Here is a 26,660-nt window from a genome sequence, read left to right as displayed (position 1 = left end):
TCTGTGTATTAGCTTGCTTTGAAAGCTGTTGTAAATTCGTTTTTAAAAAAAGAGTAAAAGCCATACTTAAAAGGGGCAAGAGGGGAAGTATTTGGAATTATTCAAGCACATGGCAGCAAGTATTTAGTTCTGAATACTGTCAGAAGATGGCAATCAAATGTAGATATGATGCCTTTAAAAGAAGAGGCTCATTAGCTGGTTTAAATGGTAGGGTTTATTGTGGTGCTGCTTGCACCTTTAGAATTAGAACATTAATGTCCTGCTTTGAATATCCTGTTTTATTGATATCCTTAGTCTTATTTTTAAATACAAACAAAAAGCTTTTATCTAAGAGTAGCTCAGTAATATAAATTGCTGACTATAGGCTAATTAGAATGTGTTATTCATGTTCTGACAGTAACCATTGCTTACCCTGCTCAGAAGTGTTGGCCCTGCTGTGTGGGGTGCATATCAAGCATATTTTATTACCTTTGTCAGCCTCATTAAAAGGTTATGTGATTACTATTCATGATAATAGACATAATTACTGAAAATTCTTGGTAGATATTGCAGTGATTGTAGTTTTTTTATAACTGAATGAGTGCAATAACTAATTTGTTTATATAGATTTAAAGACTTTATCACCATATTTATATTGCCTGACAAGTATATGGTGAGTTTCTTTAATGAGTTGATTTTCCTTATATAAGAATAATTTGGAGTACTTGAATTTAAAAATGTTTCATTAAAAAAATTTAATTAAGAGTAAAACGAAATGTTCTGAGCAATACAAATTGTTCTGGTATGGTGAATAGAGCTGTGATACACTTTCTTATTGTTTGTCTTTAATCTTTTGAAATTTATTTTGTTTTAATGTTTCAATTAACAGCAGTAGGAATTATAGTGATGCATTGAAAAGTGTGCTTACTTGTCTTTGAAATCTTGAGATGCAGGTAGAGATGAGAGAAGTTTCTGTAGCTGTCATGGATTAATTTGGAGCTGACCTGCAAAGACCAAAGTATTAGGAAAAATGTCTTAATGGAAAGGGTTGTCAAACATTGGAAAAAGCTGCCCAGTGATTGGTTCACCATCTCTACAGATATTTAAAAGACCTATGAATGTGGCACTTCAGAAAGATGTGGTTCAATAGTGGCTTGGCAGTGCTGGGTTAACAGTTGGACTTGATAATCTTAAGGTGTTTTCTAAGCTAAATGATTCAATACCCAGTGCTCTCCCTGTCTGTGATGCCTTTGCAAGCATCTTCTCACCTCTGTGCTGATGACAATGAAGTGCTGAAGGTGACAGGGGAGACCTGGAGGCTGCTGCTCTGCCTCTCCCTCAGGAGGGGATTTTTGCCTTAACCTGTAACCATGGGAAAGGAGCTGTCCTGGTACAGCTTAGGGATCAGTCTGTGGCAGTGGACTTTGCAGGGTTGAAGCACTTTATGAGGCCATTAGAAGGTAGACAGTTATTTGAAGTAATTATCCAAGACTTTCATTTCATCTTATAGTGTAAATAAGAATTTTGTGTTTTGAGAGAGAAGTATTGTAGGTGTAGCAACTTAGTGCAGGAGCATCAGTGCTGTTCTAAATGCTTAAGTATTAAAGTTCACAAAGAATTACACAAATACTTAGAACTTCTTTGAGAATGCAGATGTGATTATCTTCAATATTTGTTTTTTTTCCATAGGTACAAGAACTGACCAAAGAGTGGACTAACAAGTGGAATGAAACTCAAGATATTCTGAAAGTAAGGCAAATAAATCAATTTTCCTCTTGGCCTTTGACCTAGCCTTAGTATTTTTCCTTGAAAAAAATTTATTTTTCTAAGTAATCTTCTTTCACTCAATGTTTTCTGTTATTCACTATAGTGACCCTACAGTGCAAATCAGCTTCTCTCTAACAAATCTTTAAATTGCTGAATGGTTTTATTGAGTTACAAATGCATAAAGCCTGGGCCACAACAAATGCATCCCCCATATCCTTGGTGTTTGTGTGGTATCAACAAGACCTGTGAATAGTCACTTCTTATCTTACATTGGGTATGGATTTTCCCTTGTCCTGGTGAGATTTTATATTGGTATTTGGTGCATGATTAATGTGGCAGTCTGAGGTTAGATTCTAATGGGCTCCTTGATGATTCTGTGCATTTGTACAAGCACACACATGCATTTTGTATGCACACACACAGAGGAATAATTCCCACATTTTTTTAAAACATGTTAACGAATATTTTTGTTGCCAAATGTTTTAACTGTTCCATTAAATAAAAATTTCAAAAACAAAGCTTAAGCTTTCATCATTTGCTGAACACAACTTGTTTGTGGTGCAATTCAAGCAAGCATTTAGATGTATCACTGATCTCAAACTTGATTTTTCTTGTATCACTTTTTGATTTCTTAAACTTTTTTCTTCATGTCCACCACTGTCCTTTATCTGACTTGCTCATGAGTTGAATGAGTCTGTGCTTAAACATAAAAACAAAGCACAAATAGCAGAGAGAATGGATCTAGGTTGGTAAGTACTCAGCAGTTGGCATGTCAGAATGGACTGTTTAATGCCTATCAAGATACTGAACTGGGATTTTTTTTCATTTTCAGACATGTTTTGGCTATAACTTTTGTCATTTTGAAGCATCTATACATACACAGAACTTTGTTAATTCTTTCTTTATTCATGTGTGGATTGAGAAGTCCAGTGTCACATGCAGCATTTGTGAGTTTTGGTCAATTGTGGAAGTGAACATTCTGCTGCATTTGGGAAGTTTTGAAAGCTCTATGTTGCAAATGCACTGATCCGTGCACAGAAATTATAGAATCTGAGGAGGTGTTAAGTGAACAATACACATAATCAAGGAAAAGCTGCATTTGTTAAATACTTGAATCTAAAGGACTTAAACAGAGAAGCAGTAATTTCTGATTTTCTAATACTGAGCTTTTTTACCATAATTCTTGCAGGTTCTGTATGAACTGCACTTTTGTGGGATGATATTTGAGTGTATGAATATAGCTTATATTCCACTTTTGGGATAAAGGCAGTTGATTAAACTTTGTTTGTGCCAACCCCCTGAAAATCTGCAAAAGGTTTCTTAGTTGTACTGTTTTTACACCATTTCACTGAAAGAATCCATATTTTTATTCACTTTTTATTTAATGATTTGTGAAATCACTGAAGCGTATGAATGGAAAGGGGCTTTTTGGAAATTTGCCAGGCTGAGTCACTGGAAAGCAGATTTTAAACTTCAGAGCAGTGGTGTTTTTGTTATGGATTCTCTGTCATTCCCTGGGGTTCTTGTTTTGTCATTTACGTCCCTCCCTTGCACACAAACACTGTACACATTGTAATTTGTAAAAACAGATTGTCTTGGCACTCTGAGAAGTGAGACTGTCTTTGTATTTCCACATCACTGAAGCCACCACACCTGCCACTTCCCCCATGCCGTAATTCAGTAACTTTCAGGACATTCTTCATTAAAGTACTTAGAACTTCATGTTTGTATTAAATTTAAATCCTTCTTTCCCTTGCCTCCCCCTGGCTTTGCTATCTTGAGGTAGTTGATGCTTTCCAATTCCTGCCCTGCAGCAGGCTTGGAGAATTAAAACCCATTTGCTTTTCAGTTTCTAACACTTTTTGCTCCAAATCTTTTAGGCATATGTCTGCGAGATCCCAGTGCACTTGTTGGTAGCTGAATAGGATTGCCTACTTCATTGTATTTTTTGTTGTAATTATGCTTTTTTATACTAAGTTCTAAATATTAAAGTTCACATGATTTTGAATTGTTCTCATAAGCTGATGGGAAAACCTGTTAATGTTTAAATCCAAAATAATTGAAAGGATTTTGCATAAGCCTTGTGAAATACAAGTCAGAATCACAGGGCATGGTGGTGTCTTCCACTAGATCAACAGATACTGCTGGAAAAAGGTACCTGGCTTTCAGTGAATACTCTGCTTTCATCAGGCAAAGATGCCTGACAAAGAAACGCTGTTTTGAAGGGAAGATGTTCCTGAAATTTTTTCATCCTTGTTAGTTATTTTGAACCTTGTTTAAAATTAGAGCAGCAGCATCTAAATGATACCTTGAAAATAATTCATAGAGAATGGGAAATACCATCCAGCTAGAAAATGCCACAGAACAGAAAATACCATGTGAAGACAAGTTTTTGATAAAAAGCATTTGGCAGCTTAAAATTCGATTATTCTAGTCAGCACTGTGCCGTATGTGCAGCTGACATTGCATCCCAGTATTGTTCCTTATTTCTGTTGGTAATTTTTATCCCCTTTGGCATTTGTGTAGTTAACCTGAAGTTCCATTTTTCCATCTTTACACTGAGTGTGTTGAACTCTCCCATCTGCAGGTGTTGCTGGTTTTGGCTTTGGGGTAGTGTGCAGTGGCTGAGTGCCACTCTCAGCTGTGAACATCTTGCATAGTCTTGCATTCTGTTGATGACCAATGAGACGTGTTGTGCTGGGGATGGCAGCACTGACAGTGTGCTCTCTTTCCTCTGGGCCTTTGGAAGAATCCTTTCGGAGGGTGACTGGCTGGCTTCCTCTGGGTTAATGTCAGCTCATGCCTAGAGCCCTAATCACCTCATGTATCTTCTTCTCATAACTTCGTCTTATATATCTTCTTTTCTATATTCAAAGCTTAGGACACTGCATGTATCAGGTTTTAAATTTGTGCTGATTGTGTGTGAAGGGTTCTTTCTTGTGTAGCATGGCAGGTTCTTGGTGTTGTTGATCTGCCTGAAGTGCCAAGTGTTGTTTCTAGTAGTGATGTTTGTTTTCATCCATGATCTTCTCTAACCTTACTTAGTACTACAATCTGTTACCTGTTCTTGTTTTTAATAAAAGCCAGGATATTTTAATGCTTAAGAAATTTAATAAGTATGTGGATGATGCTTCACCATTGCGTAAAATACTCCATCAGAACCTGAAGTGATAGTGTTCAGTTTTAAGCCCACAGACTCTGGGTTATTTCTTTAAACATCACCAAAGGATTGCACCTCGCAGAACAGTGTTGCTTTACATTGCTTCTCTGTCTTGAGATGTCTTGCAACCTCAGCACTTAACTGGAGCATTTAGCTTTCATCTCCAGCTCACTGGATCTTTGTGTGAAGTTTTTTTTGCCTTCTCTTAATGTTCTTTCATAAACATTCCCAAAAAGAAGAGGAGGAGGGAAGAAATCCTGTTTGCTCTTTTCCTTAGTTTGGTTCTTTTTGTGCTGTTCTGCTAAAGATCAATTGTGGGGTCTAAGATGTTAGGATAACCTATCCAACTTTGGATTTTTCTCTTGCCTTGAGGCCTTAATTGGTACAAAACTTCTTTTGATGTGGCTGCTTTATTAGACTGCATGTGTTGTCATTCTCCTAGAGAATTTTTTCTTTTAGTGTCACGATTTTTTGTCATTCTTTGTGCATGTTTCAATTTTTTTCTCTAACCTTTACCAGCTTTTAGATTAATCTTTTTAAAATGTGCACTCCTTTATATAATTCTCTGCTGGTTTTTCTTCACAACTTTCTTTCAAATATCTTTCCCTTTTTTCTGTTTGTGTAGAAATTGGCATGACTTTGAGCTGTTGCCTTTTTAATGTGTCATATGTATTTAAATGCTTTTTTCTGTTATTTTTAGTTTGAAGTAGATTTAACGTTCCCTTTTATTTAAGCTCCCTTTTATTTGCTTATCCTGTTGTTTGATTCCAATCCTGTCATTAGCTTTGTGTTGATGGTCAGCTGATGTCAAAGGATGTGGAGAGCTTTATCTTCAGAGTCTGTTAAAGGCCAGGGGTTTTTGTGTGTGTGTCTAATCCTTGTGATCAATAGTTTAACTGGTCACTCCTTCAGCTGGCTTTGCCCTGTTGGATCCAGTGACACCACCTCACTTGCATCAATAATACCAATTCTGCTGCAGCACTTGACCACATGGTGTGCAGTGACGTTACTGGGCACTGTTTATTTATGATTTATTTGATTCTTCTTCTTCTTTTTTGCGCTGTTTGATTGACTACTGCTTAATAGTGCATATTTATGCCTTAACAATGGTTATTCCTACATGAGGAAGAAAACTGTATCAAAACTGTTTATCTCCAAGCATTAACATCTACTGTTTGTTTATATCGTGCCTCTTTTTGGGGGAAATGAAATACCCTCGACTTACCATGATGAATAAATACAGACTAATACCAAACAAGTATTTTGGAGGACATACTCAAATAAGCAGGGAAAATTTCTTTCTTTAGTCATCTTGGCTATTTGCAGCAAAGACACTGGGAGACAAAATCTCAGAGCAGTTGTGTTGCTCATTACAAGATGTAGATTAGGGTAGCACAAGCAAATACATTTTATTTTAACAATTTGCTTTCCATGGTGGCTTGCAGGCCATAATGAACTCGCTCAAGAGCAACTTGTTGTGTTCTGTATAAATGCTCCATTTGTCTACATTTATTGGCATTTCCAGATAATCTTTAAATCCCAGTTGCTGAATGGTATTTAAACACTGTTTTCTCGGTTCTTCTGCCTGTAACGCTGGGCATAATCACTATTTATTTTGGTGTTTTATGCCTTTCTGGTAGTACCTATTAACCGTGACCCACTTCTCTGCTTTTCCTCTTCTCACTTGTGTTGTGTTCTACCCCAGGATGCTGCCCTTTGATGAGCATTTGTTTTCTTCCGTCTTTCATGTCATTGCTTTAACAAGCTCAGTCCTCAGGTGAGAAGTGCTCTCAATTAGCACCTTCTGCTTTCACCCAAAATTCTCCTGTCTACTTCCACTTTTGATGGCAGCAGGGTAGAGGAGTTGTACAAGCTCTTGGGCTCCTGAAAAACAAACGGTAGAACTTCTAAAAAGTAAATAGGCTTTAATCCTTGCCCTTTAGAAGTGCATGTGAATTTTAAAGACCTCTGCTCACATCCCTGTGGAGAACAGGTTCTAAAATTGGTTCTATTTACAGGTCAAATGAAAAAATGGAGTTACAAGACTGTATGTAAAACAATATCTACATGGTCCTGTATTTAAACCAATTGCAGCTTTAGCATATGTGTTTATTTGTATGTTTGGCAGGAATTGTTTCTAAGGTTTTTTCATATTTCAGTAAGTAAATCATCTTTGTCAACTTCTTAGTTAGACATTTTGGTGTTGCTTTTTGGTTATCATGTCTGTTGTTGCCTGTGTTTGAAGCATATCTATCTATTTCTGAAGGGAGAATTACATCTGTAGTTCGACTTGAACAAATCTTATTTGATATTCTAGAACATTTAATCATCTATTTGTATTAGAAAACTCTTGTTGCGTGCTTCCAGTTTTTGTTTCCTTTCTAAAAGTTACGTCGTCTGCTTGAATTTTTAAGAGGTTTAAAAATCTCTGCAAAATTAACACTGGATTGCACAGCTACGAAGCTGGCAGAAAGAATTTAGGTGAGATGTTGCAGCTGAATTTGTTTTCTTTTAGAAAAGTTCATAGAATAAATAGAGTAGCAACTCTGTTCCTGGGCATGTTGGCTTTCTCAGCAGTGGTTTGTCCTCCGGCAATTTTGTAATATATATTCATTTATCAAACTGAATTTGTATGGGAAAGAAAAATGCACATTCACATTAAGTAGTCTCTTATTAACATATTATGTTTAATAGAATTGCCTTCAGCTGCCTTGATTGCTGTGCAGAAGAAAAGATATTATGAAAGTTTTGAGAGGGCTGATGTTAATTATTGTTTATGTTGGTCAGTAATCACTCAATAAATGAAAATAGCATTTTTTCTCTAAAAGCCTGTTTAACTGCAGTTTTGATTTCTTGCACTAGATGTCACTGCAGACACAATAATCAGGTTCTTCTGCATGCTTAATTTGGATTTAATTCAGATATTTTAAGGGAAAATTATTTGCAATATCTGAATTTCATTGCTGTTCACATCCATTAAAATAAGTTTATGAGAATGCCAAAACATTTCTTTAGGAGCAAGTCCTGAGGAACCTGAGTAACTGTTCTGACAAAAGCACTTCTGAGCAACAATCCAGTCGTAATACACTGCAAAGTGATTATGTACATTAAGATTAATTGCAGTTACTTTTCAGTGCGTTTTTCAACCCTCTTTTTCAACTGACAGTATATCTAGAATGTTTGACAAATTTAGCTAAAGCTTTTAAAATATATTTATTTTCTTAAATTTTGATCCTTGACATTTTAGGGGTGTAAAAGATCAGTTTCTGAGAGAGGCAGTATCTTTTATTGTGTCAGATAATACAGTTGAGAAGGCAAACAGGCTTTTGGACATGAAGGTCTTGCACCAGGCCACTTGTGCTAATTACTTGCATTGGATATTGCTGTTGGACCACCAGTGGCAATGATATGCAGTTCCTATTTATAACTGCTTCTTTTAACGTTTTTTTCTCTTGATGAATCACTTCTGTAGACTTGTAATTGAGTTTCAGTACATGAAAATTTAATAAGTTTGTTCAGGTTTTTTCCATCTTTTTTAAGAAAGTTGTCTGATAACGAGGGAATGTTTACTGGTTTTGGTCCTTTTGCATTATTTACCCACAGCTCCTGTCTCCTGAGCAGTGACAAGTAATATCAAGTTGAGCTCTCAGTTTTATTAGAATTTGTTTTCTTATACCTGGCCTTGTGCATTATGTATTTATTTCCCAAGTGTATCAGTCACTAGAAGTGGTTGTAGTTTATAATACCATCTATTCTGGTGAGATGATTTCTCCTTTGGAGTTTGAGTTGGGACAGATATTATCCAAATATGATTTGTTTTACCTTAGAGACATTGTTTTTTCATACCATATGACTGAAGAGATGCCATTATTAAGTGATGATTATTACTTTACCTGATAATCCTCTTTTTTCAGTCTGGTAAGTATACCTAGGTTAATGCAAACTGAGAAGGAAGAAAAGGGAATGGAGAGAATTTTCTATAAAAACAAACAGACAGAAACTTTTTAAGGGGTTATGTGCTTGTCCAGAGATACAAATTGCTTTTTCTTCAGAGGAGCAGCTCTCATTGCTCTTCACTCAGCAATTATTTTTTTCAGTGCTTTGTCCATCTCAGCCTTGTCTTGCTGTTGTTAGAGCATGAAAAGAGTACTGAATTGGGAACTGGTTCTACTCATCTACTGTAGCTCTTTTCCTAATGGAATTGATATTGAAAGGGCTCCAGCCACTTGAGGAATGCTGAGTGCAGCAGTCAGAAGTAGATTTCAAAAGGAATAATTGTCTGCTTTCAAGTCTTTCTGCCACCTGTGTTCATCTGATTAAGAAATCTCCTTTTTCGCTTGCAGATGCAATAGCTGATTGTGATGCCTTTGTGTTGGACTGACCACTTTTAACTTTCATTTTCTGCTAGAAAGTTGTGATCAGGAAATGCCTAATACTACTGATTGTTTTTAATTTCAGTTTTAAACTGTTTTTTCCGCTTGAAACCAGCTGGGCCATAAGAGAAGCACAACTGGGGACTAGTGTTTCTGAGCTCACCAACCATTGATGAAGCCAGGGTTGAGTAGTTTGGTTGATAAGGCCGTGCATTTCAAAAGAGGCCCTCCAGTGTCTAGGAACAGCCATACTGCCAAATATTTCACTGCCCTCCTCCTTCCAAGTGGCACCCTGCATTTGTGGATTATTCAGGCCATGCTTAGCTTGAATGCATCACTAGAGCTTGTAAGCAGTTTCCAAATGAAAGGGAGTCAGACAGAAGGGGTTGCTTTTGAAATTATTTCTACAGCTCAGATGCCACTTGTTCAACAATTCCTCCTGGGCATTTGTTCTGCTTCCCTATTAATTATCTTGCGCCAGGAAGGTGGTCTGAATTGAAATCAGTGGAAGTTCCTGAAACAAGAAGAAATATATCCTAACAACTGTTTCTCCCAAAGGATCAGCAGAGAAGTATTGAGAGAGACAAAATGTAAATTTCGCTTTGGATTTGGCAATGGGGTGGGAAAGAAGCATTCAAAGATCCATGGTTTAGATGAAACCCAAATGTATATCTGCCTCACAAATGAGCTGTCTAGTGACAATGTGATATGAAATGCGGGAACCATTTTATTCTGCTGGAGTTTTTAGCAGAATATTTAGGAGTTTATTGCTGTGTGATTCGGATACCTTTGAGAGCATGGTGCTGTTGTGCCCCTGACGTTGCATCTTCAGTGTCAGCTGGGCATTAGCCTTGATTCACAGTGTAAAACCCAGGTGGCAGCACAGGCTGTGGCTGTTGCAGCCAGTCAGGAACGTGCATCTAACTATGCATATTCCTCTGCAAAAGTCTTTGCTGTTGTGTTGCTAGTCCTGAAGTCTGTTTTGTCTCCTTGGTGGTTGTTGCTTGCTAGTATGCATAGAACTTCTTCCTCCTCCAATTTCATTCAATAGCATGGGTTACATGTTGATCCAGAGGAAGAAATTCACAGATTTAAAGCAATCTCTTACTTTAGATTAATCTCTATGGAAGTAGAGATGAGTATCCAGGTAAATAGCAAACAGAACTCTAGGTAAGTCAAACACTTGATTCTTCCATTTCCCTAGAAACATACAAACCCCAAAATGCCTTTTAAAATTAATAAATGTATTTGCTATGAGCCTATTTTTTTTCCTTTCTATAATTCCCTGACTCATTTATCATATAGCTTTAGCAACAAATGAGATAGGAGTCCTGTAGCTAATAGTCTCCTGCCTTCTTGATTCATTCCCAGAATGAAGTCTGTGAAATAAATTATTTACAGGACCTGTAGAAAATATGTTAGCATGTAATTAAAGGCTGTTTTGTAATGCATCTGGAAGAAGAGATGAATAAAAATAGCCTGTTTCAGTCTTCCAGCCAGGCCTTTTCCCCTGATTTGCTATCAGCATGAAGAATACTGAGGGTGGAGTTGCAGTGTCCTAGCTGGGAGGTAGCATCAGTAAAGGCAAGAGAAGTCTTGTTCTCTGCCCTGAGTGTGGGTGTTGCTGTATGTGGACTTCTTTGCCCTTTGAGGCTACTGTGCTCAGTGTGTTCACATATAGGAGACTCTGAGGCCTCCTCCATCTGGGACAAACCAGATTTGCTCTGGATGCCTTGCTTCTTGAAACAGAAGGATAGTCTTCCCTTCGACCAGGTTAGTGGGGACTGGAACCAGCCTGCAGCAGATGCTCCAGCATGGAAATAGCAGCTTTGATGGTTTAGTTTTATAAGCCACAAGATTTTACAGTCCAGAAAGCCAAAATGGGAACCTCTGCTTACAATTAGCTAAATCCTGCAGCTCTCTTCAGGGGATTTTTCTCAGCTATCAGAAGTAGTTCTGTCTGTACAAAGTCTGAAGTGTCAAGGAGCAGGCATTTCAGCTTAAGTTGGCCATTGGAATTCCAGGAATGAAGGCCAAATTTCCTGAAAAATAACTTTGAATACACCAAAGCTTCTGATGGAAATCCTAGCAGCACGTGAAATGTAGAGGTGCTTTGGGATGCCACCACAATAGTGGGGTTTCTGTGTATTGGCAGCCAGCTGTAGGTCAGCAGTGAGCTCATGACAATCTATTCCAAGAGGGAAAGAGAAATAATGAAAAATGAAAAAGGTAAGCTGACCTCATGAGACTTAAGAACTGCTCCTGTAATTTCCTTACCCTTTACAGCAATTGCATCATGAATTTTCCATCATTTTAGCTTCACTGTTTCAGCAGTTGCTCATTTAGGCAGTTTTACATTCTGCCTTTTTGACTGGTGTTCATTGCAGAGAGGTATTGATGCCTCTCTGGGCTGTTGCAGGAGCACCTGCATTTTCACAGTAAGCTGCTCACAACAAAACTGCAGTTTTCTGATCTTGCTTTTTGCTGCCTCTTTAATTGGCTTTTCTTGCTTGATGAGGGTGCTACGATCTAATGCTCTGGGAAAGGGGGGAAAAACTGCTTAGGAAGTTTTTGCAGTGGTGGTTTCCTTTGTGGTTTTGGATAGTAGAAGTTTCTTCATCTCAGAAGAATGAAGTGTCTAGTTCTACTAAACTTTTTGTTTAAATGTGCTGAAACCAGTACACCTAACAGTGTAGTGTTAATTCTTTGTTCCATTATCTAGGAGAAGACATAGGAAAAGTTTGTGCCTTGTCCAACATCTATATGCATAAGCAAATCAATATCCCCTATCATAACTGATGGCCATATAGATAATTATTTTATTGCCTATAAAGGAAGAGCATTATTTTTAATTTTCAGAACTGTTGTATTGAAGTCCCAGGATAGTCCCAAATGTAACTTTGGCATGTGCACAAATTATAAAGCACACACTTCCTCTGATGGTGTGTTCCATATCTCCTCCTCTCTTTGCATTGCCTCCTAAATAGCATGTACTACTTTTGAGGCTAGTGATTCAAAATTTGTTATTCCAGAAGCCATGCTGTGTCAAATTGAAATAAAACATAGGATAGAAATTTGATATTGTACATGCAACTTTATAAAAAAAAGTTTAAAAACAGACACCCACTAAGAAGAGGAACAGTTTCGCTGGTACAATACAGAGCAAAAGAGCTTTTCCTACTTTAATGTGTAGGCTGTCACTTCAATGAGAATCTCAGACATTTCAGAGCTGTTTGCTTGGAACACTTTTTTTTTAAACCTTGGAATTGTCTTGTCAGTCACAATTAGATACATTCAAATTTTTTTCAGCTGTTTTGTCTTGTCTAATCTGTTTATGATAAGTGTTTCTAAGGGAGGCAGCCTATAGAACAAGAAGGGTGTTCATGTAGCAGGAGGGTTTTCATGTAACCAAAACTTAGCAAACTAAATACTCAGCTGTGCTTATTCCTTAACCTTTTAAGGAAATGTTACTAGTAAGCCCAAACCAGATTTCCATCTTTTGAAATATTTTTTTATTCCTCTCCTACCTCTTGTTCCTCTTGTCCATACAGTAAATGTTTTTCATACTTTGAAGTGAGATTTCCTTGTTCCTCCTTTAGTTCTTTGAGCAATATAATGCATAGAAAAATCTTTTATCCCTTTTCAACCTTCTTATCAATAACTTCCCTAATGCTGGCATTTCTAGTATTTTTTGACATCCATTTCCAGTATTTTCTTATACTGGGAGGTTACTGTGTGTATGCTGGTTGTCTGGAAGACTACTGATGGAGTGTCTGTCTGTCTTCTGGATGGCAATGCAGCATTCAAAAGTAAAGAATGGGTCTGTTCCATCTCTTTGGCCTTTAGTAGTTTAACCCCTCCATGCAAGTGTGAAAAGCTCTTGTCCACAAAAATCAGATGTGTTACCTGGTGTGCAACAAAGCAATAACTACACACTCCAGAGAGACATTGAAGATTTATTTCAGAGCTGAACTGCCCTGGGTGCCCAGTGGTATTCCACAAAGCAAGCACACCAGCTGTTATTACTATTTGTACTTTTTAACAAACAAAGGAATTTGTGTGCATTGGCTACAAGTCACCTTGTTCTCTTACTAATTGGTGTTCCCTCTTCTATTGGTTAATGGTTCTCTCGCTTCCCATGTGAATTAGTCTGCATGCTCAGGCTTTCTCTTCTTTTGGTCTATGGATTCCTGAGGTTGGTGGTTGTGATCTGCCCCTACCAAAATAATCTTCTACCCAGTCGAAGCTGATTTCAGCACAATTGGAGAGTTGGGTTTGTTAGTTTTTTTCTTTTCTTGGAATTTCTGCTATATGTCCTTGAGACCCATAAATTCTGCATTCTCTGGGCCCGCTGTAAGTGGTACATCCTTTTTCCCAAGGTTTGTTAATATCTCCCTAGGTCTGGGATCACTGAAGCATGTCCAGCCCTAAACCTTAACTAGGCAATTTTACCAATGAGAACTTTGTTTTTCTAACACTGGGACATCACTTAGAGCTTGTTTGCTGCTCTCTGATTTATGGGTTAAATCTCCCTTCTTGTTGATCAGGCTTGAAAGTGTAACAAAGATTAAACATTAAAGAACATACTTTCTTTAAAAAATTCTACACATTCCACATTTTGTAACACTCTGAACATATCTGTTGTTTCTAGATAATTTTTCTGACTCTTTTAGGTTTTTCCAGTTGATCCATAGAAAGATTGCTTTATTATACAGAATTTTTTCCTTCTGAGTATGAAAATGTTACTGAGACATAGTATAGAGTATACTGAACCCTGACAATCTAATCTAACTTAATATCCTTCTCTTTGCACTACAGTCTTCCCAGAAGGACAAAAGTTTCTTGTCAGCAGTGATTGACTCATCCAATAAGAGTCTTGTTAAAGAGAGTGCAGATTCAGTTCTGTTTGTTGGAGGCTAATGGGCTGGAGTTTCAGGTTATCCCTGTTTCAGGTACTGAGGTGTCAGTTAGTGCTTGAAGATAGTTTAAGTGTCTAATTCCCATTTGTTTTGAAGTGGATTTGGCTGTATGAACATCTTAAAAACACAGGGTTTAGAAAGAATTCTGTGGGGCACTTATTTTTTTTTTCCCAAGCACAAATTCCTTCACTGTGAAAGAAGTGTCATTGTTTTGCAGGAGCTTTTTCAGCAAAAGACTTGTGGTTTCAGGCAGCTTCTGGCCCAGTAGTAGTTCATCCATGAATATCAGCATTTGTTTTCTGGAGTTTTTGCCCTTATGTAAATATAGAAAACATAATTAGGACTAATTAATCAACAACACACCAGACAAGGACTTAATCATCTTCAAAATGTTGACTTCTTTAAAACTTTTTGTTAAATATTCACATTTCATTTCTTTCAAAACCCTATTTGCAACATCTGGACAAACTATTGCTGAAGGATTTGTTCTGAATGTGTTTAGTTCAATTATCAGATTTTCTCTATGGTACATGTGTGTTAAAAAGTATTTTTCTGAACAGACACTGCTGTTAACCTTGATTGTCAAAGGTCCCAAGTTTATTTTTGTTTTCAACTGTTTTTTGTTGCCCCTTGTTGTTCTTATTTTGTTGCTGTGTTCACAGAGCATAAGGAAACAAAACTGAGGTGGGTTATGTTTCAAAACATCAAGAACAGCATTTCAGCTTCTTTGTAGCAATCCAAAGGTGCTCAGACTTTGATTATCTAAAGAAGCAGGTTGATGCTATAAGGAGTGAAATTGGTTTATTACCTGCCTGTGGAAGTTTCTTAGCATCCTCCATAATTTGCATTCCTGAGCACAGGCCATAGTGTCAGACTTGTAGTTTCAACTGGATAATGGCATGGTCAGCACAAGGGTTTGACAGGGTGATGGATGGGGCTCTGAGCAACCTGGGCTAGCTGAAGGTGTCCTGTGAGGGTCCATTTCACCCAAATGCTTCTGTGATAGTGGGCAAAAAAAGCTGCTGATGTGACCCATGAAAAGAATGAATCTTTCAAAAAGCAATGATTTGTCTGTCTTGGTTTTTTCCAGTTGAAGGTGGAGATGTTTGTTTTCAAGAAGAATTTCTGGTCAAGGGAAACAATTCAAAATTCTGTCTTTCAGGCATCATATAAAGTTTGATTGCTCTAAGGAATAAGATAAGCTATCTAGAAGCTTACAGAAAACCAGTCAGGATACTCCGTTATCTTTTGCATGAAGGAATGGCATGTCCATAGTTTGTTTGTGGTTTGTGTGTGTGGTTTTTCTGTTTGGTTTTTTTCCCCCAGTGGGATCTGCTTGTTATTTTTGTTTCTGCAGCTTCTGTAGTGACAGCTTTTTGATGAGAACTGAGAAAACCAGACTTTGAAATATTGATATGTCAATTGATGTGCAAAATTTGTTAATTTACTGGTTTTGTGCTGCAGGGATACTCTGAATTTTGGGGAAAACAGTAAATCTTATACTCAGCTAGACTGTAACATAACCAAGAATTATCTGTGTGAAAGAAAAGAAAAGAAGCATAGTTTCAGATTTCTTGGTGTTCATTTGAGTTGTTAATTGGCCCTTATTAAACAGCACAGATGCATTTGTCTTTTTGGCTGCATATCCCAACTTTGCAAGGAAAGCTTTTTCCATTGAGAGGTGCAACTGATAATGTGGTGGGTATGAAGTCACACTTTTCAGCAGCTGAAATGTGGATGTGTGAAATGCCCAGCTGTTTACAGTAGCCTTCCTGCCATTTGCCTCTATTAACAGTCTTTAATTATGTGATCACTTTGCTGTCTCTTCTTATTTCTTTCTCTGGTTTCAGTCAGTGGAGAGGTGGCTGCAAAATCCAGCGTGGACTTGTGGAAGGAAGGAGACCATGGTCTGATTGACCTTGATGAGCTCCAGAGTTACAGTCATATATAGGGAACATAACAGAAAGGCCAAGGAGGATTTTAAAGCTAAGATTCTATTAACCCATGGAAAATGTATCCTACTGTATCCCTAGCCCAGGGAAATTTGAGAGGGTTTCCTCCTGAGGAATTTTCTTTTGGCCATTTCCCTTTAAAGTTACTAGTCTCTTAAGACCTAAATTGATTAGCTGAATTTAAACAGTCATTAATACTCTTAATTGAAATATGCCTGGGAGAGAATTTGGTTATATATGGTTTTATGTTTAAATCTCTGTAGTTTTGTCTAAGTATAAACTGCTTTACACAGTAAATCTAAGTTTTCTCTATTAATAAAATAACATATTTAAAAGTTTAATGCTGTAGATTGCTTCTGGTAAAGTAATATCAAAGTTTGTCCTGGTTTCTACAAGTAGCTTTTGTTTACCAGTGCTCTTGTTGGTCTTAATACAGCTGTCACCTTGTTTTCATTAGCAAAGGATGTATTGTACATGTTAAATTCAAGGTCACTTCTGTGTCACATAATCCCTTTTGGCAGCATTTTTGATAGACATTTTTCATGTCCTCCTGATAGTTTATGATAATGAAGCAGTTAAATGAATATTTCAAACATCTAGTCTGCTTTTTGTTCAAATGGTTAGGTTTAGACCCGTTGTGAGGTTGTCTTTAATTTCTGAAGTTATGACAACTGGTGTCCTGTGTGCCTAGGAGTGAAAGAGGGGATTTGCTCTCCATTTGTTACAGCTGCTGATACTCACTTATCAGTCATTTTAAGTCATTTAAAAGTTGTCTATTTTACACCATATCAGTGCATTAATCCTTTATTTTGAGGTCATTTACAGAGTGGAATGAATCACCTCCAGTAGATCTGTAGTTGTGAGGTGCAGTAGTACCTGTCAGGACTCACTGAGAATTCAGGTGAGAGACAAGGCTGCCATCATACACAGCATTTGCACACTCGTGTTTTCAGATCTCAGTAAAGTTTCTAAAATAACATAAAGCTTTTCCACTGAAGAAATAACATTTTCCTCATTTCTTACAGTACGTAAATATAACAAATGCCATATCTCCTTTGGAGAACACAACTTCCCCTTTTACTGTTTTATATTAGCTAACAAAAAGTATTTCCCTGAAGGTTTGTGTCAGAATGTAAAAAAGGTGACAACTATCCAATTTAAGTTTGAGATCAGTTAGCAAAAGGCAATGGTCAGTGGTTGCTTCTTGAGCTTTGAGTAGATTGCTTTGCATTTTTTCCCTAAAAGTACAGCAGGTTTGCATCTTTCAAGGAAGCCTTTATTTTCTGTTAGTAGTTGGCAAAGCTGTGCTAGTTCCCTTTCATGGACTAAATTTCAAAAATACTGAAATGTGGCAAAACTGCAATCTGCCAGGAATGCCATAATGTATTGTAGTTTAAATAACATAATACAGTGCAAGAGATTCCTCCCTTCTGAATTTTTCTATTCAATTTTTGCTGAACATACCAAGAAAAGTGATGGAAACTTTACCCTTCAGTCAATATTTGGGATGTCTGTCTTGCTTATGAGATATGATTTCAGTATTCTTGTTTTTATTAGATACAATCATTCTTTTGACCTTGATATTAGGAACTGATGCCACATTAAAGATATCTCAATGTGGGTTGCTTTTATTTTATTTATTTTTAAAGGACACTTCCCTTTGATTCATCTGGTACCCATTTCCTGTGACTATGTTTCTGGATTATACTCTTGTCATCTTGTCCTTTCCCCTTATTTTGTGTTTATCCTCTTTTTCAACCTACCTTTTTGAAGGCTGCTGTGATCTTCTTTGCCATCTCTACGTGTGATTCATTATTGTGTATAATTGAAATTGAGGTCATTGTATTGCAATTACAGCTGAAGCATTTGCTGTCCTCTTATGTTGTCCTTCAAAGCAGTTTAATTACTGTACTGGGCTGTTGCAAGTTAGAGTGACTTGTTCATTTTCATTTCATTACTAGAATTTGAAGTAAACTGTAGTTTCATCACATATGATACAAAACATGGGCATTTTCTGTGTATCTTGTGGCTTTCAATCATTTTACTAGAAATGATTCAATTTAGAGAATTCAAGCCAATTGTCAGTACACTATGTATAATTATACAGTTTTTATATCTACATTTTATATGCTTATCTTGTGTAGTATTAATGTCGGAATTGGAGTATATTTTTGATGAGATCTATTTCACTGAAATTAGAATAGAGGGAAGACATTTTCATAAGAGAAGTTCTGTTTCGCCAGCTAAGTTTACCTGCTTTACAGAAGGATAGCATCAGAAATCCTGCTCACTTCATGACAGACAACCACTTGCTAATGCTATTTGTGCCAGCTTAACACACCAATTATTTTATGCTTTGGGTACACAAAATCAAACTGATAGTTTTTAAAGGGCACTTGATCCTGTCTTTTTGTAACATCCTCAAGTGTTTGCCTTGAGATCAAACGCAATATATTTTTTTATGATTTCTGACCTTTTAATAGGCCTTGGATTTGCATTAAAAGCATCACATAAGTGACAACTTGTATTTTCTTTAACTGACCTAGTAAAACCTAGCACATAATGTCTGGGAAAGAAGGTAAGGTGATTATACCTTCACCAATTTCCAGAAAAGTAATTATATACTTTGTTCTCAAAATAAAACAAATGAAAAATAATTTGCTAAAACATTACCCTGTGGAACTAAGTATTTAAAGCTAGATGCAAATGTTAAATTCAGAACTGTTGCTCTGACTTGCATTTGTTATGCTGAAGTGAATTGTGGAAGGACTCAAAAACTTGACTGTTGCTGCCTTCTGAACAGCTTTTATTTGCTGGACTAGTGAGGAAAATTTAATTTGCTTTTCTTGAGAAGGCTTCTTTGAAATGGTGTCTCTTTTTTCTGCCATGTCTTTCAAAATCACAGTCATAACTCCCTGTAAATCTCTTGGGTTTTAAGCATTTCCTATTTAATGAATATTCATCATGTTGTCTGTAGTCTGTGTTTTCATCTTGAGCTGGCTGATCCTGGTTTGTCTGCTCAGTGTGTGCTGGATCTAATTCTGTTTAACAGTGATCCCTGCTAGAAACAGCGTGGAACTGGTTCTCATCTTGTTGGATGCTGATGGAGCATTTGACCCTGGGACACAGAGGAAGCGATTTCCTTATTTCTGTAGTGTGGAAGTAAGGATTTAAATGGAATAGAAATGCTTATACAAAGGATGTGATGGAAGCAGTGGTACTGGGAGGGAAGTTTGTAGTTGTAGGGGAGCCGGTCCTGGAGCACATTTTTGGGCATAAACATGTTTAATGGTTTCTTTAAGTGTTAACTGGTGAAGTTTGCTGGTACTAAAGCTAATTTTTCTAGCAGAGCATCTGAGAGAGGATTAGGTGAGTCTAAGGACTACAGAAGACAGCTGATGGTAAATAGTTTGCAGTGCAAAGGACTGAGTAGAATGTAGAAGAGGAGGAGGATGGCAGGAGACTTCACTGTCACGAGATAGTCCATGTGCATGAAAGAGACACGAATCTGGAAGGATCAGATAGAGATTGTGTGCAGTGAGTGGAAAAGATGAGTGTACATGGTACTGGCAAATCTGTATACACACCTTGAACATGGCATGGGAGTCACCAAGGTAGAAGACCTTGAGAAAGGATGTGCTAAATTCTGGTCATGTCCTGGGGGAAAATGCTTGGAGTTTGGCATAGGATAACCACAGTGAGCAGAATAAATAGCACTGCAGGATCAGTGAATAAAGGCTGGAGAAGGAAAATTATTATTTCAGCAGAATGTCAATAGTGATGCAAAGTGCATGAGTATAAACTGCCTACTACCAAGTTCAGACCAAATATTTGAAATAATTTTACATTATATAATGGATGAGAGCCTGAGAGTAATCTATAAAATTACTTGTTATGGTATTTGGGCACAGCACTTACAACACAGGAGGTCACTTTTCAGTTATTTCTCCTCAGGCAGGAGAAATGTTGCTGGTGTTTCAAGCAGAGGTAAAATTCTTCAAGTTTTCCTTTAATTACAGAACCAATCAAATCACCTTGCTTGTGTTTTGTGGGGCTTACCAGCAGCTTTACTAATTTTTTTGCCACACTTGCCTCTTTATACTGTGAGTGCAATGTCTGTAGTTGGCTGTCATCTTTATAAATATAGTAATTAGCATGCAATGCAGTTGAAAATTCAGAGGAGTAGTCAATCTGTTTATGTAGCTTTTTGACAAGAATTATATCTAGAATTATTCAGATAATTGATGTAAAGAGAAACAGAGGTCTGTCTGCAGTATATTCCTGTTATATCCTGCTTTTTTTAATCCATTCAAAGCCTGCATTAGGTCTATACCACCCAAATGATGGGAATACGCTCCCTGTAGGTGTGTTGTGGTTTATTCAGCTGTACTCAATTTTGTAAAAACAGGGTATAAATCAGGGCAAACAGATAGGAATCCTTCTCCAGAAAACTCTCCATGCTTTCTGTGTCTGTGATTCTTGATGTTGGGGAACCCCATGTGATGTATAACCCTGTGCCTTTGTCCACAAGTAACTCCTTTCTTTTCTCACCTCTTTTCCAGACAATTTCTTGCAGCCATGTAAATCATTGGTGTCTGCAGTGTCCTTGTATTTAACAACAAGGGGTTGCTTTTTAGTTTTGAACTCCCGATGATCAATTTATTTTCCACTTGTATAAGAAGCCTCATGTGAGTGCTGCTTGTTTGGGAATTTACCCCCTTGGGTATTTTGCACATTCATCACAGTCCTGCCCACACTTGTCTCATTTTCTCTTTTTGTGGGAGGATTAACTCTGAAAACTCTTGGAGCACACATGTATGAACTTTGTGTGCCTATATTGCCCTATATTTTTTTACTGTAATCCAGCAGTGCAGCTCTCAGTTTCCTGTGTTTGTCAAGAACCTCTGCAATGGAACTGTCATTTTGAGTCACCTAATCTTCTCTAGTCCTGTGATGGTGAATATATAAATTTCTGACTTCAGCAAGAGAAGTTTTGGATTTTCAACATGCTGATGATGGCATGACCCGCTGAGGCTGCTTCACCCAATTTCCTTTCTCTGTTTACATGGTCTCTTTAATGCCATGGATCTGCTGGGTTTGAAAATCAACTTTTCAGGATTATTTGAATTCTGAACACTCAGGAATATTTTTTTAGGTATGAAACATTTGTTTCCCATGATTTAAAGGAAATGCAAAGTGTATTGAATACATAGCTGGAGGAAAACCAATTAAAAATTAAGAACTTTGCTTGTGTGCAGTCTGTCTATAAATTTTATAGAGGACTTAATGTTCGTGCCAGAACATTGAGTAAAGTCAGACATTTTTGTGAACTCGGGATATAATAGTGTATTTTCAATAAAATCAAGTGCACCCAAAGTACCTGTTAGCAGAAGAATTTTCTCTTATATAGTCTGGTTAAATATTAATGCCAAGACTTTTGGCATGGCACATTTTTGCACATAATTTTTTAAATTTGATATTATGTGGGTTGTTTTCATAATTTAAATGAAGAAATCTGAACATCATGCTGGCTAAGTAAATTGTCATGTTTACTGAAAGTGTGTGTACAGTGTATTCTCAGGACTCTGTGCCAGTAGCTATCTGTTCAATATTTAAATAAAGGAATTGCATTTTTGCATTGGAAAGCATGACAATATTGAACTCTCCTGAGAGGTTCTGTTCACTGCAGTGCACTAATTACATGTACTTTTTAATACGTGCTGGGACAGTAGCAGCATAGTCTTTTCCTCTGCTATTAGGATGGTGAAGGAATGTTAGAAATGCCTTTTGGATCTACTTGCTTTTTAACTTTAATTCAATACCTTGTTGGCCAAAAAAAGTAAGGCTGTGTGCTTCTTTTTTTGTGTATGCATTTAAAGACATCCTGTGTGTCACAGCAGTGGTCTTTATAATGAGTAGTTTTATATGATGATAATGAACTTTTCACCTCAAGTGAGTACTTCAGTCATAGATTTGTTCTTAAGCTAGCAGATCATATCTCAGTTTAGAGGTGCCACAATATCAGTTAATCAGTTACACTAAACTTAATATTTCAGTACAGAAGAAATGAGATTTCACAAAAGCTTTTATGTCTCTCTCTATAAATGTAAATGGATTTAGTGTATCAGGATATTTCTGACAGCTGAGTCAGAGCTGAATTCAAAGAGATGAGAATTTAAATATACAATATAATCCTTTTATTTTAACTTTGACTTAAAACTTTTTTTGTGTACTGTCTCGGAATTACTTTCTGAGTTTCTACTCTTCAAGTGAGTCCATTTGATCTAGCAGCTCCCAAAGAAGAAAACCTTTTTCTGCTCCTAAAGCAGTAGCCATCTGTACCAACCAAAGTGCTCCTTTGTGGATAATACTTGGCTTGCTTTATTTTCCACAACTTGTGAACACATCTTAAATAGTGAGGGAGTATGTGTGCACTTTTCTGTTCAGGGATAATTCAAGCTAAGAAGCATGTGGGTCCATTCAGCTTTCTTCAACTGCATCCTGAGATTTTCATAGATGTTCAGAATTAGTAATTTTTAATAGGGACAGTGACGTTTCATGCCCTTGTCATTTGAGTTACAGATTCACCACTTAAAATTACGTAGCCCAAATGGAAGTGAGTCAAATAGTGGATTAACCCTAATAATATCTCTGCCTTGTAATAGATTATTGACCTTCAATTTATTTCAAAAGGAGCCTGTCCCTCTCCAGAAACACTCTTTCTGTGCTGTTGAGAATGAAAGAGAGGCAGTTTGACTACTTCCTTGGGCCTTTTTCTGTTCCTTCTCTTATTGTTAAAGAACGGAGTAGTAACGATTTATTGGTGGTGATGTTTCTGTGATTTCATTTTGGGCAAAAGTGCACAGTTTGGCTTTTGGAGGCATCTTTTCAGAAGCTTTTGAATTTGGAATTAAATTTTAAGCCAAGCGATTATAGTTCGGGAGTTACTCCAGATATCTGATTAAGATTCAAGTTGTTTTAGTAAATTGTATCTGAAGATAAAAGCTTATTTACAGTCTGTATTGAACTAAAAAAAAATTATAGTTAATCACAGCTACTGTCTGCTGCATTTCTTATAAAATTTCCATTAACAGGATGCATTCTGTGTGTGAATGATAGTCAATTACAAAATATAACTCTAGAAACTCGATTAATTTATGTTCTTTAATTTTAGAGCTGAGTAAAAAAGCAATCCATCTCTTCTAAATCACAATTATCCATGATTAATTTCTTATGACAGTAAGAAGGTGTTGAATATGGAAAGACTGAAAAACAAAGAGTCATATTGTTTCTTTATTCTTAATTATTTGTGAGCTATTTTTCTCACCCAGTGATAATTTTTTTTTATCTCCAGGGATATTTATTTTCTTCCTGTGCTTTGTTGTGCTGTGGAAAAAAATATTCAGCTTTTAATATTTTATCAATTCCATTTGGCTGAAGGTGCTAGCAGTAACCGTTCACTAGTCCTCAGGGTCTTGTTTTCATCCTTATCACATGGGAACACTGTAAATTATGTATACTAGTAGATGCTACTCAGTAAATATCTAATATGTGATAGGTATTTTTGACTTTTTTGACTGAAATTATTTTTTCACTTGAACAATTAAGATGTATTTTTTAGTTTTATGATGTGAGTCTTTTATAATATGAACGAATATCTGGGGTGCATTGTGAATAACTGAGCTGCACGTGGATCACAGCTTATTTTTTTCTTTCTGAATGCTGGCGAACTTTTTAATTCATCCATGACCAGAGTAACACTTCCCAGTTTTGTTTTGCAGCGTCTTATACGTTGTGTCATCATCTCATCTTACCCAGATATATTCATACTTGGAATTTTTAGAGAGTATCAATATTGACAATGCTTTTTTTCTGCAGGAAAATGAGATTTTACATCTTTCTTCTTTAGACTTGCGAGTTGTTATACTTGGGAAAGTACATATAGCAATCTATGTGTTATTTTTTCTTACACTGTGGTATCTTTTTGTCTCTGGAAGAAGGCATTTGATGACTTGGAAGAGAAGTAGTTGTGCAGCTGTCAGAAAACTTTTTTTCCATTTTTATTAGCACCAGGGGAAAAGGGTGCTCCTTGTAGCACACAGGAATACTTGCTGATATTGCCCCTGCTTCACTGGCTGTCAGGGCTTAGCTCTTTTACATAGAAAAACACATTTGTCTTGAAAGATTGTGTGTGCACAATTCACAATCTGTATTGTTATTTTTCAGACCTAGAAGCTGATAGAATTGTTTCATCTGAAAACTGAACTTTTTAAATACTAAAACTTACTTCAAAGCTATAATTGATTTTTTATTTATTGCATAGACTTTTGTGTACTACAGCATACATTACTTTATCCAAGGCTGAAATATCCCACCTGAAGTCCTGCTGAATGATGCTTCAGCCTATGGATGGCTTCAACAATGTGGCCCAAAGGAATTTTGAAGAGTTGAAATTATGTGCTGCGGATATTTCTTACATTTATTTACTACTGGCAATGCTTTTCGTACATTACATGTTATTTCAACTGCTTAAGTTCACTGAACTGTCAGGAGTCTGGGGTTTTTATTGTGCAAGGTTCAGCTTATTTAAAGGACTGCTAAAAAGTTTTCAGTTTTCTGTTCTTTAGCTCTACTGAATGCTGAGGAGTTTGAAATTCTCCTTACCATTGTGAAAGGTGGCACATAGCTTGCTTTTAGACAACGTTGCTTTGTTACACTCCTGATTGATGTGCCTTCCCTGGTATAATTCAGCTGTTGGTCTGGTTTCCTTCAAATAACACCTTCACAGGTTTCCTCAACAGCAAGCTTGGAATGCTTAGTAAAAGTAGAGAAGTCACATTTGAAATATAAAATCAACAACTTCTAAAAAAAAATCTTTCTTTTGTGTGATATTACAGAGAAGGAGTTACATTAAATGTGGTTTAGAAAGAAAAGGAAGAGGGAGTATTTCTTGCACATCCTAATAAATAGACTTTTGTCCTTTATAGGAACAAACTTTGGCTCTGAGGAAAGAAGGGATAGGTGTTGTATTAGATTCTGAACTGCCTCATCTCATTGGCATTGATGATGATCTTCTCAGTACTGGTATCATCTTGTACCACTTGAAGGTAAATACACATCTGTGTTTCCATAGCCTTTTTATGCCTTGCAATTTTTTTCAGTAGAATAATTACAGTATTGATTTGTTATCTGTATAAAGTGCTGATTACATTACTGTGGTAAGAAAAGCTCCTTATGCGTCTTTGCTGTAGTAAGAAAAGCTCTTAAGAGGTTGTAAATGGTGAAATTAAAATATCTGTTCAGGTTTGTCCTGAGAGTCAGACAGATATAGGTGTTAACCTATATAGGTTAACAGATATAGGTGTTAACCAGATATACATGTTTCATGTTTTTATCTGTATCTATTGTTATTCATGTAATTATAAAGCATGACCTTAAAATCTAAATCTAGATTGCCTCAAAACTACAAAGATGGTTCTGCACTGGACAGTTGAAACTTGAATTTGCCGGTAATATTGTAAAATAAAGACTGTAAAAACATTCTGAAAATGCTACACGATTCCTTTTTTTCATGTATGTTTAAATATATATTTCATTCAGGTTACCCTGAGAAAGTGGAAGGATAAATTATATTCTTGTGGGGGAGATAAGGAGATTCCAACTGGAAATAATGTGTGTTTCTCTCTTAATTAGGAGGGCCAAACATATGTTGGCCGAGAAGATGCTATAACAGAACAGGATATTGGTATGGAATTTGGCATTTTTATATTCTTTCTTCTTCTATCCCAATATGTGAACTAAGCTTCATACATATTTTTCCTTTTTCAGTTAGTTACTCTGTGTTTTGCGTGTTTTAATTTTTAGATGATCTGAAAGCTGAACTGCATGACATTTGCTTCAAAGAGCATGACTTCTAGCTTAGCTTATGGGCTTTAAATATATTCATATACTTATTACTAATTTATTTCTTGTTTCTCTTGAAATAGCATCCTGTAAAAATACTGTCCTTTTTCATATAGCACCTGTTGCAATTACTGCAAAATCATTCTCTTAACCTTTATATAATGACAGCATTGTTATGTTATACTATTATACCTAAGATAGCCTCGGGACTTCAGATTTGAGTTTAAAAACATTCTAAAAATTGGTAAAAATCTACTTGTCTTCTTGATTTCTTACCAGTGCAACTAACTGTCAGGTCTGGACTGTCCTATCACCTAAGGTTTACATAAGTTCCTGTTTCATTAAGAGAGTTTCATTAAGAAAACTGCATCCCTTAGTTCTTGGGTGAGAATCTGAGAGTCAAATAACTTAGTTTAGTATATTTTCATGGGTCAAAATTGCCTGGTTTTAAATTACTCTAATAAATTCCATGAAACTACCGAACTTGGGATGCCTTGTTTTATTAAACCATACACATAATCACAGATTATTTGAAGAAAAAATGGAAAGTGGCATAACTGATTGATAAAAGCCCTGAATGTCTGAGGACATCCTTTTATCTACAATG

The 26,660-nt window shown here is 36.5% G+C and overlaps 1 protein-coding gene across 1 annotated transcript in view; it reads left to right on the top strand.

The window, feature by feature from the left end:
* The window catches only part of KIF16B (kinesin family member 16B), a 128,268-nt gene that overhangs the window by 34,023 nt on the left and 67,585 nt on the right, over positions 1–26,660 (top strand). The window contains exons 12-14 of the mRNA XM_063391547.1: positions 1,669–1,728; positions 25,138–25,257; positions 25,844–25,895. Coding sequence (XP_063247617.1) covers positions 1,669–1,728; positions 25,138–25,257; positions 25,844–25,895 — 232 coding nt within the window. The remainder of the gene's footprint in view (positions 1–1,668; positions 1,729–25,137; positions 25,258–25,843; positions 25,896–26,660) is intronic.

The sequence above is a fragment of the Prinia subflava genome, chromosome 2 (genome assembly GCF_021018805.1).
Source record: "Prinia subflava isolate CZ2003 ecotype Zambia chromosome 2, Cam_Psub_1.2, whole genome shotgun sequence".
Lineage (NCBI taxonomy): Eukaryota > Metazoa > Chordata > Aves > Passeriformes > Cisticolidae > Prinia > Prinia subflava.
This window is presented reverse-complemented; position numbering and strand designations above follow the sequence as displayed.